Raw genomic sequence first — 10,252 nt, 5'->3', positions numbered from 1 at the left:
CCCCCCCCCCCCCGGGCGTGGTCCCGCCCAGCCAATGGGGACGCTCCGCTTGGCTCACGCTTCCCCTGGCGGGGCCGCCGGGTGGAACCAATGGGGCGGCGCGAGGGGGGCGCGCCGGGCACGGCAGAGCGGCCCCGCGGCGCTCGCCAATCGCGAGAGGCCAGCTTGGTAGCAGCCGGCCAATGGAGGGGCTCCAGCGAGGGCGCGGCGGCCAATGGGGAGGCTCCACGAAGGGGTAACGGAGGATATAAAAGGGCGGGCGGCGCGGCCTGGCGGCGCAGCGACGATCGGGGTGCGGCGGCTGGACTGTGGGGGCCGGGCACGGTAAGGGCGGCGCGGGCCGGGCTAGGCTAGGCCAGGCCAGGCCAGGCCGGATCGGGTCGGGGCGGCCGTTCTGAGCACGGAAAGGGCGGGCGGGGATGGGGGCCGGCGGCGGTTCCGCACGGGGAGGGCGGGCGGTTGCGGCGCGGGGAGGGGCGCACGTGGCGCTCCGTTGTGTAACCGGCGCTGTGACCCCCGCAGGTGAAGCGCACAGAGCGGTCGCGATGAGGCTCCTGCTGCTGGTGCTGCTGGCGCTGGGCGCCGCCAGGGCGGACGAGGAGGAGAAGAAGGAGGACGTGGGCACGGTGGTGGGCATCGACCTGGGCACCACCTACTCCTGGTGCGTGGGGACTGGGGCAGTGCCGGGGCGGGGGGTCAGTGGGGCCTGTGGGCCCCGGGGTGTGCGGGGAAGAGGCTGCGGGAGGAGGGGAAGGGCGGCGGGAGGGATGTGCAGGCCCCGGCGCCGCCTGACGGTTCCGCTCTCCCCCACCCCCAGCGTGGGCGTCTTCAAGAACGGGCGCGTGGAAATCATCGCCAACGACCAGGGGAACCGCATCACGCCGTCCTACGTGGCGTTCACCCCCGAGGGAGAGCGTCTGATCGGCGATGCTGCCAAGAACCAGCTCACGTCTAACCCCGAGAACACAGTGTTTGATGCCAAGCGGCTCATCGGCCGCACCTGGAACGACCCCTCTGTGCAGCAGGACATCAAGTACCTGCCCTTCAAGGTGGGCCCCGAGTGTGAAGGGGAGGACGGGGGGGGGACCTACAGTCTCAGTCAGAAGAGGCATCTGACTCACGGTGCCCTTCTGAGCAGCCTTGGGTTTCCCCAGCCTTCCTGGGAGGAACAACAGTTCCTGGTGATAACTGCCCTTAAGTTACATCTGTCACAGAGACTTTGTGTGGTCTTCAGAGAGAAGAAACCACTGGAACAAGTGGGAACAATTGTATGAAGGATTGAATGAGACAGTATATGTTGTTCTCCTCAGGTGGTTGAGAAGAAAGCCAAACCCCACATTCAGGTCGATGTTGGAGGGGGACAGACAAAAACATTTGCTCCTGAGGAAATTTCTGCGATGGTCCTGACAAAGATGAAGGAAACTGCAGAGGCTTACCTGGGGAAGAAAGTGAGTGCATGGGAGCTGCTAGTACCAACTTAGAGCAGCAGCTTTAGGAAAGGGGAGATGGGTGGGCTGAGTCAGGGCTACCCATGACATCCTGAACCCCTCTCAGAACTGCAGGCCCCTCAGACAGCCCTCTTGAATGGGCCTTCACCTCTGTGTAAAGAAAGTGGGACCAGCACTGCTCTGGGCAGCTGGTGCTCTGTACAGACCATGGTTTTCTGTCCTGTCTCTAACAGAGCTGTGTCTTTCCCTCCCTGCCCAGGTGACCCATGCAGTGGTGACAGTGCCAGCCTACTTCAACGATGCCCAGCGCCAGGCCACCAAGGACGCCGGGACCATCGCGGGGCTCAACGTGATGCGCATCATCAACGAGCCGTGAGTACCCACCCCTGTCCTGCCCCTGGGGAGGGCTGGGCTGGCACCCCCAGCCCTGACAGGCTGTTCCCTGTACAGAACAGCTGCTGCCATTGCCTATGGACTGGACAAGAGGGAGGGAGAGAAGAACATCCTTGTGTTCGACCTGGGTGGTGGCACCTTTGATGTCTCCCTCCTCACAATCGACAATGGAGTCTTTGAAGTTGTGGCTACCAATGGTGACACTCACCTGGGTGGAGAAGACTTTGACCAGCGTGTCATGGAGCATTTCATCAAACTCTACAAGAAGAAAACTGGCAAAGATGTCAGGAAGGACAACAGAGCTGTGCAGAAGCTGAGGAGGGAGGTGGAGAAGGCCAAGCGAGCGCTGTCATCTCAGCACCAGGCCAGGATTGAAATAGAGTCCTTCTTTGAGGGAGAGGATTTCTCAGAGACACTCACCCGAGCCAAATTCGAGGAGCTGAACATGGTAAGTTTAGAAAGATAAAGTTACATGGCCTCGGCTCTGGGCTGGGGACTTGGGAATGTGCAGTGTCTCATGCTGTGACATTGCACTTTGGGGTATAAATAACTCCTGCTTGCACAGAACAGCAGGCAGCTGCTCCCTGCCACAGAGCTGGGGCCCCACCAAGGCTGCTCATGAGCCAGTTGCTGTCCCTCCTCTGCAATGGTTGTCCTTTGCACCCCAGAGCGGCACAATGGGGACACTGGACATGTTGGCAATCCAGTCTCACAGTTGTGGGGGTTTTGTCTCCACAGGACCTGTTCCGTTCCACAATGAAGCCTGTTCAGAAAGTTCTGGAAGATTCTGACCTGAAGAAGTCTGATATTGATGAGATTGTCCTTGTTGGTGGATCAACTCGCATCCCCAAAATCCAGCAGCTCGTTAAAGAGTTCTTCAATGGGAAGGAACCTTCTCGTGGCATTAACCCAGACGAGGCTGTAGCCTATGGAGCAGCTGTCCAGGCTGGAGTGCTCTCCGGAGACCAGGATACAGGTAATGACACCTTCACTGCCACCTCAGTGTTGGCTGAAGGGTGGGTGCTGGGCACTGACAAGCAAATGCAGTAGAACTTAGGTCTCTTCCAGTCCCTGGAGTTCTGTGCCCCTTAGGCTTCAGGATCCTCTCTGGAGTGTTGGGATGTTGTTGTGTTTCCAGTTGAAGTGGTGTCACAGTCTTGCCCTTGATCTGTTCCAGGTGACTTGGTGCTGCTCGATGTCTGTCCCCTGACACTTGGCATTGAGACTGTCGGAGGTGTCATGACCAAGCTGATCCCAAGAAACACTGTTGTTCCCACAAAGAAGTCCCAGATCTTCTCCACAGCTTCTGACAACCAGCCAACTGTGACCATCAAGGTCTATGAAGGTGAGTGTCACTTGTGGTGGCCCACGGGAGCGCTGGAGTCTGTAGGATTCTTATTCTTGCTGCTGTCTTGTCACAAAGGCTGTAGATGCTTTGTAGATGGAAGTTGGCTCCTGGTTTCACAAAGTACAAACTACAGCTAGGACAGTAACCAACTCCTTGTGTCTTCCAGGTGAGCGTCCCCTGACCAAGGACAACCATCTCCTGGGAACGTTCGACCTCACGGGGATCCCTCCTGCCCCCCGTGGTGTCCCCCAGATCGAGGTCACCTTTGAGATAGATGTGAATGGGATCCTCCGGGTCACGGCCGAGGACAAGGGCACCGGGAACAAGAACAAGATCACCATCACCAACGACCAGAACCGGCTGACGCCCGAGGAGATCGAGAGGATGGTGAACGACGCTGAGAAGTTTGCTGAGGAGGACAAGAAGCTCAAGGAACGCATCGATGCCCGGAATGAGCTGGAAAGCTATGCCTACTCCCTGAAGAACCAGATCGGGGACAAGGAGAAGCTGGGTGGGAAGCTGTCCTCTGAGGACAAGGAAACTATAGAGAAGGCAGTGGAGGAAAAGATCGAGTGGCTGGAGAGCCATCAGGACGGAGACATCGAAGACTTCAAGGCCCAGAAGAAGGAGCTGGAGGAGGTGGTGCAGCCCATCGTCAGCAAGCTGTACGGCAGCGCGGGGCCTCCCCCCGGGGAGGAGGAGGCGGCAGAGAAGGACGAGTTGTAGATAACGGCGTCTCCGAATGTGGTGTGTGTATATATTGGACTCAGGAACATTGTTTAAAATATTGAACTCTTAATTTGGAATGTAACTCTGAATCTTCACTCGAGAGTGGAGCTGGAACCGCTAGCCCGACGTGGCTGTATCCTGCTTTTCGTTAGCAGTCGCTCGATGTCCGGGGAGGGAGCAGGGGGGGAGTGTAAATGTGGGTTTAGAAGTATTGGCAGTGGAACATTCTATTTAACAACTTGGTCATGTGAACTTGGTGTAGAGCTTTTCTACCTGGAGTGACCACAATAAATTTGTTATTTACACTGGACTCTGCTCTAGTTCTGTGATTTCCATTGCCCAGTCACAGCAGCTCCATCCAGGAGCTGCATTGACCCTGAGGGACGGATGCAGCTCACCCCTCAAGGTACCACTCATGGCATCATGGAAAGGGGAGCTGCTGTACCTGGGGGTGAGTCTCCCCACACAGCCCTGAGTTTAGAGGGGATAAAGCTGGAAAGGAAAAGAGCTGGGAGGTTTGAAAGCAGGAGTTGGGCATCTGTTGAGCTGGACTGAGCTGGGACTCCCTGTTTCTGAAGGGAGCTGGTGGACTTTGCCCTCCCTGCAGTTGTATGATGTAACATCCTGATAAGGAAGGGGGGATCCAGTCTGGTAACTGCCAGAGGGGCAGCTTTCCTTGAGCTGGGAGAGGGAGTTATCCAGAGGTTATCCATCAGAACCCTTGACCTGCAGTAGTGAGGGGGGAGGTTGGCTTAATTACAAGCACACTTTCTTGCAGTATTAAACTTCTCAAGAGCTTTATTAAAGTCTCACATGAAACAGGCCAGTTTTCTGAAGACTGAAACGTAGCCCACACCTTATAAAAAAAAATCTAATTGGAGTTTGGTCTTTTTATTTTAACTGTGATCCTTATCCCATCCAGGGGATTAGATAAGACATTGAACTGAGTCCAGAGGGAGCTTTTGTGGTGCCAGCTCCAGTAGTGCCTTAAAGCCACTGGCCCTTGGCAAGTTCCCTGGCCTGGGGCTGAAAGGCCTCAGCCAGCAGGACCCTGTGCAGGCAGAGCCCCTGTCCCTCAGGGGTGTCCAAGGGCAAAATCAACCCCAGGGGACTCTCCAGCTGTAGGAAATGCTGGTGCTGTGGGGGCACAGCCCCACTACTCGAGGAGGGTGACCAGGCAGTCCCCATGCAGCTGCCCCTGCGTGTCCATCCCCCCAAACACCAACAGCAGATGCACAACCGTGTCTTCAGTGCTGCCCTGGCCCTGCTGGAGGGGCCCAGCGCTGTCCCCCGCTTGCACAGGTGGCTCTGTCCCAGCTGTGGTGGCTCCCCTGTCCCCCTGTGTCCCAGCCTGCCAGGGAATGACACACATGGCATGGTCCAGCCTCCCAGCAGGCATGGGGGACTCAAACTGCAGGAGCGTCCACTGCTGCCTCCCTGCAGTGCAAAGACAGAGCCACAGCTTCAGCTGTCACACATGTTCATTACCACAGCCTCGAGCATTCAGTCCTGCAGTGTGACCCCAGGGGAAGGCCCAGGGCCTGGGCAGGTACTGTGCTCCCAGCTGGCACCGACTGAGAGCAGCCCCCTCCTACCTGTGTGATACTTGTAGGTGGTATCCAGGGTCCCTTCTGGGCCTATTCCACCAAAAATGTACACGTGCTCCCTGAACGCTGCCGAGGAGTGGGATGCTCGTCCCCCGGGGATGTCACCAGTGGCTGGAACCTTCACCCACCTCATGTCACCTGGTGCAGGAAGAGAACACACCCATGGCTGTGCATTACACAAACCCCACCAGCTCTGCTGATTTAAACAAAGAGAGGGATATTTCAGGCACTTGAGAGCCGGTATTTTCAAAGAGCCAGGTCCCCCAAAGTCCAAGCACATCCCACGAGGTACCCACACTCACTTGTGTCGATGCAGAACAGGTCGTTGTAAAAAACATCTCCAGCCAAACCCCCGTGGATGAAGAGCTTGGTCCCAACTGCCACCACGGCGTGGCCATGGCGAGGGGAGGGGGGGTCACCACGAGTGTCTGGCTGGGACCAGGTCAGGGTGTCTAAAAACGTGAGCACAGATCCATCAGGAAGGAAACTCTGGAAGCTCCACAGACCAGAGACCCCAAAGCCCCACCAAGGCTTCCCGAGGAAGTGCCTGGAGCAGTGTCTGAATTCCCAGCGCCTGAAGCCGGAGCCCGTCAGCAGAGGGAGCAGCCGCCCGGTGAGGCTCAGAGCCCGGCGGGGCCCGGCACAGGTACCTGTGTCGAACACGTGCAGCCGCTGGTCCCGCACCGGCTCCGCGCCCCTGTGCCCGCCTCCGAACACGAACAGCCGGGCCCCGACGGCGGCCGAGGACGTGTGGAATGTGCGGGGCTGCGGCGGCGATCCCTTCACCGCGGGGCTCTCCCACGTGCCTGTTTCTGCTTGAGACATTGGATTAACGGAACAACGGGAAAGGGAACGCCCGGCCCCGCTCCCCCGCCCCGCTCCCGGGCACTCACCGGGGTCCAGCACCTGGACGCAGCCGCGGTTCCCGGCGGGATGGGCGCCGCCGAACACCCAGAGGCGCGGGGGGCCGGGGCCGGGCAGGAACGTGGCGTGTTCGTAGCGCGGCCGCAGCCCGCGCCAGCCGGCGGGGACCCAGCGGAGCGGGGCTGCGGGCGGGGAGAGGGCTCGGACCGGGCCCGGGGCCCCGGGGCGCCCCGCCCGCCCCCTGCCCAGCCCCGGCCCTCACCCAGCTCCACGAAATGCGCGTCCGCGAAGGCGCCGGCGGGATCGGCGCCGCCCAGCAGGAGGACGCGGCCGGGCAAGGCGAGGCAGCCGAGTCCCACCCGGGCGCGGGGCCGCTCCCCGCGCGGGCTCAGCCGGTACCTGCGGGGCGACGGCGGCGCTCACACAGGGCCGGGCCGGGCCGCGGGGCCCCCGCGCTGTCCGTGTTCCCGTCCCCGCTGTCCCGCTCACCACCGTCCGGCCCGGGTCCCACCGCTGTCCCGCTCCCCGTTCCTGCTGTTCCGCTCACCACCGCCCGGCCCGGGTCCCCCCGCTGTCCCCGTCCCCGCTGTCCCCGTCCCCGCTGTGCCCGTCCCCGCTGTGCCGCTCACCACCGCCCGGCCTGGGGCCGCCCCCCCGGCGGCAGCTCCTGCAGCGCCCGCGGCGCCATCGCCGCTCCCGGCCCGGAAGTGCCGCCGGAAGTGCTCCCGCGCTTCCGCTTGCGCCGGCGGCGCGCGCCGCTGGCCGGAAGTGGCGGCCCCGCTTCCGGCCCGAGCCCCGAGCCAAGATGGCGCCGCTGGACCTGGACAAGTACGTGGAGATCGCGCGGCTTTGCAAGTACCTGCCTGAGAACGACCTCAAGGTGCGCCCGCGGCCAAGGGGCCGGGCCGGCCCAGGCCGGCCCGGGCGGGACGGGGCGGGCGGGGCCGGCGGTACCGGCGCTGACCCCGACCCTGCCCCGCTCGCTCCTGCAGCGCCTCTGTGACTATGTGTGTGACCTGCTGCTGGAGGAGTCCAACGTCCAGCCCGTCTCCACGCCCGTCACCGTCTGCGGGGACATCCACGGGCAGGTAACGCCGGGCCGGGCCGCCCCCGGTGCAGCGCCGGGCCGGTGCGGTGCCCCCTCACGCGTGTCTCCCCCCGCAGTTCTATGACCTGTGCGAGCTGTTCCGGACCGGCGGGCAGGTCCCCGACACCAACTACATCTTCATGGTACGTGCGGCGGGCCGGCCCTGCCCGCGGGGCTCGGCGGGGTCCCGGACCCCACCCGGGGGTTGTGCCGCCGGAGCAGCGGGACCGGCGCAGCTCCCGCCGTGCCGGGGCCGGGGTCACACCCGGCACTGCCGGTGCCCACAGAGCCGGTCCCAGGCACCCAGCACATCCTGGCTCCCTGCAGCGCTCGGGGGGCCGTGTCCCTGTGTGCTCTGCTGTGGGACTGCTGCTCCATGTACGGTGTCTCTGCCCCCAGGGGGACTTTGTAGACCGGGGCTATTACAGCCTGGAGACCTTCACGTACCTGCTGGCTCTCAAGGCCAAGTGGCCCGACCGCATCACGCTGCTGAGGGGCAACCACGAGAGCAGGCAGATCACCCAGGTGTACGGGTTCTATGGTGAGTGCCCCACGCCTGGGCACCTCTGCCCTGACAGCCCTGTGAGTGCCCGGGGCTCTGCTGGGGGGACAGGGCTCAGTGGACTCGGGTGTTCTCATTCGTTCCTGTGGCTGTGGCTGTGTTTGGAATGTGTTTGAGGCACATCTCGTTGCTCTGCCCTCTGGCATGCGGGGTTGCTGTTGGGTTTTTGGTGCCACATTCAATTTTAGAGACAGAGGCTGAGTCAGAGGCAGATCTCAGCCCCTCCTGGTGCTGGTCCTGTCTGGCAGCAGGACCCAGTGTGGGGCTCCTGTGACACACTGAGTTCACAGGTTCTGCTCTCAGTGTTTGCTCTGCCTCTCTGATCCATGAAATCCCACATTCTCTCCCACAGACGAGTGCCAAACCAAATACGGGAACGCCAATGCCTGGAGATACTGCACCAAAGTGTTTGACATGCTCACCATCGCGGCTGTAAGTGCAGACACCACCTGAGAACGGGGAGCAGAGGGGCTGGGGGGAGCTGTGGGGCTGGGGCCTGCCCGGGGCCGGGCTGGGCGAGTGCTGAGCCCTGTACACGGGTGGTTTCCCTGCAGTTGATAGACGAGCAGATCCTGTGTGTGCACGGGGGCCTCTCCCCAGACATCAAGACCCTGGATCAGATCCGGACCATCGAGCGGAACCAGGAGATCCCCCACAAAGGCGCCTTCTGTGACCTGGTGTGGTCGGACCCCGAGGACGTGGACACGTGGGCCATCAGCCCCCGCGGGGCAGGGTGGCTCTTCGGGGCCAAGGTCACCAACGAGGTAACTGTGCAGAGCCCAGGGGGGTTGGAGTGGACCAAGGCACTGCCAGGCCATGAGCTCCCCTGTCACACCTCTGACAGCAGGTCCTGCTGGTGGGGAAGCTTTGCCTGCACGAGCTGGAAAAAATGAGCCATTTGAACCCAAAAGCACAAATACAGCTGTCAGGTGTGCTAACACTGACCTTGCTTCTGAAAAGTGTAACGTGGTGAGGCTCACTGGTGTGCCCCTGGGCTTTGTGTGGAATACTTTCCAAAGGATTTAACAGAAAAATACCATTTTTTGTAACAATTCTTGAGTTAATTTTGTTTCTTTGGAGAGCAGTGAGTAGACTCCTCAGGGCTCTGTCACACTGGCCTTGCCAGGCTCTGCCCTGGCACAGCGTGTTGAGGGAGGATCGAGCTGGGGATGGCACAGCCCTGGTGTTGTGGCTGCAGCCCGGATTGCACGGTGTTTCTCACAGCCCAGCTTTCCTCACTGCTCAGGTCTCCACGTGCTGTGCCAGGGCTGGAGCAGGACCCTGTGTGGGCAGGGCCACTCAGGGCACACTGACCTCCCCCCTTCCCTTGCAGTTTGTCCACATCAACAACCTGAAGCTGATCTGCAGAGCACACCAGCTCGTCCACGAAGGCTACAAGTTCATGTTTGATGAGAAGCTGGTCACGGTATGGTCAGCACCCAACTACTGCTACCGCTGCGGGAACATCGCCTCCATCATGGTCTTCAAAGATGTAAATACAAGAGAACCAAAGTTATTCCGAGCAGTTCCAGATTCAGAGCGTGTCATTCCTCCCCGGACAACCACGCCCTACTTCCTCTGAGCCCTCGCCCGCCTGCTCTCTCCTCTCCCTGTCCCGCCCCTTTACAATATACTTTTTATTGAGCACTTTGCTGCTGAAATGCTGCCTCTTGCCTTTTTTATTTTTAAATTATCTAAATTTATTGTGTATTATGGTGTCTGTAGCAAGTTTTTTTTCCCCCCTCCCCTAGATTAATTTCAGAGTATTTGTAATATGTCCTTGAAATTTGTACTACTGCATGTAGTCCTGGGTTAGATGAACTGATTCCTTTAACCCCGCGCTCCGGGAGCTGCTCGGGCCCGTCTCTTGTTCAGCTTTTTGTTTTGGTAAGTTTTAAGAAATTTCAGCAGCAAAGTCTGTGCCCGGCGTGCGGCGGGGCCGGGGCTGCCCGTGCCGGGGCCTTGTCCGAGTGTTACGTGGATCCCAATAAAGCGGTCGAAGGGCTGTTCCCCGTTCCCGGTCTGTTCCGTTTTCCTCGGGATTCCGGTTAAACCCGCGAACCTGCTGCAGCGACGGGATTTGTACATTAAAGTCATCGTTCGGATTTTTTCCAGGCTCTGTTGTGTCATTAATTAAGCCGCGCGTCGGTGCCGCCCCGCTCCCCCTGCCCCGCTCCCCCAGCCCCGCTCCCCCAGCCCCGCTCCCCCAGCCCC

The 10,252-nt window shown here is 60.5% G+C and overlaps 3 protein-coding genes across 3 annotated transcripts; 2 read left to right on the top strand and 1 right to left on the bottom strand.

Annotated features, from left to right (window-relative positions):
- The first annotated feature begins 204 nt into the window (after positions 1 to 204).
- On the top strand, positions 205 to 4,228 carry HSPA5 (heat shock protein family A (Hsp70) member 5). The gene is made up of 9 exons (XM_027687816.1): positions 205 to 324; positions 523 to 661; positions 818 to 1,049; positions 1,311 to 1,448; positions 1,708 to 1,820; positions 1,899 to 2,289; positions 2,580 to 2,817; positions 3,019 to 3,186; positions 3,356 to 4,228. The coding sequence occupies exons 2-9, from the start codon at positions 546 to 548 to the stop codon at positions 3,913 to 3,915; spliced, it is 1,956 nt and encodes a 651-aa protein (XP_027543617.1). The 5' UTR covers positions 205 to 324; positions 523 to 545; the 3' UTR covers positions 3,916 to 4,228.
- Positions 4,229 to 4,698: 470 nt separating this feature from the next.
- On the bottom strand, positions 4,699 to 7,077 carry RABEPK (Rab9 effector protein with kelch motifs). The gene is made up of 8 exons (XM_027687941.1): positions 7,019 to 7,077; positions 6,901 to 6,920; positions 6,652 to 6,807; positions 6,419 to 6,571; positions 6,176 to 6,337; positions 5,828 to 5,977; positions 5,514 to 5,663; positions 4,699 to 5,355 (listed from the first exon to the last, which is right to left on the bottom strand). Exons 1-8 carry the CDS (start codon positions 7,075 to 7,077, stop codon positions 5,075 to 5,077), a joined length of 1,131 nt encoding a protein of 376 aa, XP_027543742.1. The 3' UTR covers positions 4,699 to 5,074.
- A 55-nt stretch (positions 7,078 to 7,132) lies between these two features.
- On the top strand, positions 7,133 to 10,148 carry PPP6C (protein phosphatase 6 catalytic subunit). Its single transcript, XM_027687817.1, has 7 exons — positions 7,133 to 7,269; positions 7,382 to 7,477; positions 7,554 to 7,619; positions 7,876 to 8,017; positions 8,391 to 8,470; positions 8,593 to 8,802; positions 9,372 to 10,148. Exons 1-7 carry the CDS (start codon positions 7,195 to 7,197, stop codon positions 9,618 to 9,620), a joined length of 918 nt encoding a protein of 305 aa, XP_027543618.1. The 5' UTR covers positions 7,133 to 7,194; the 3' UTR covers positions 9,621 to 10,148.
- The last annotated feature ends 104 nt before the right edge of the window (positions 10,149 to 10,252 follow it).

The sequence above is a fragment of the Neopelma chrysocephalum genome, unplaced genomic scaffold (assembly GCF_003984885.1).
Source record: "Neopelma chrysocephalum unplaced genomic scaffold, ASM398488v2 Primary Assembly neopelma1_74, whole genome shotgun sequence".
Classification (NCBI taxonomy): domain Eukaryota; kingdom Metazoa; phylum Chordata; class Aves; order Passeriformes; family Pipridae; genus Neopelma; species Neopelma chrysocephalum.
This window is presented reverse-complemented; position numbering and strand designations above follow the sequence as displayed.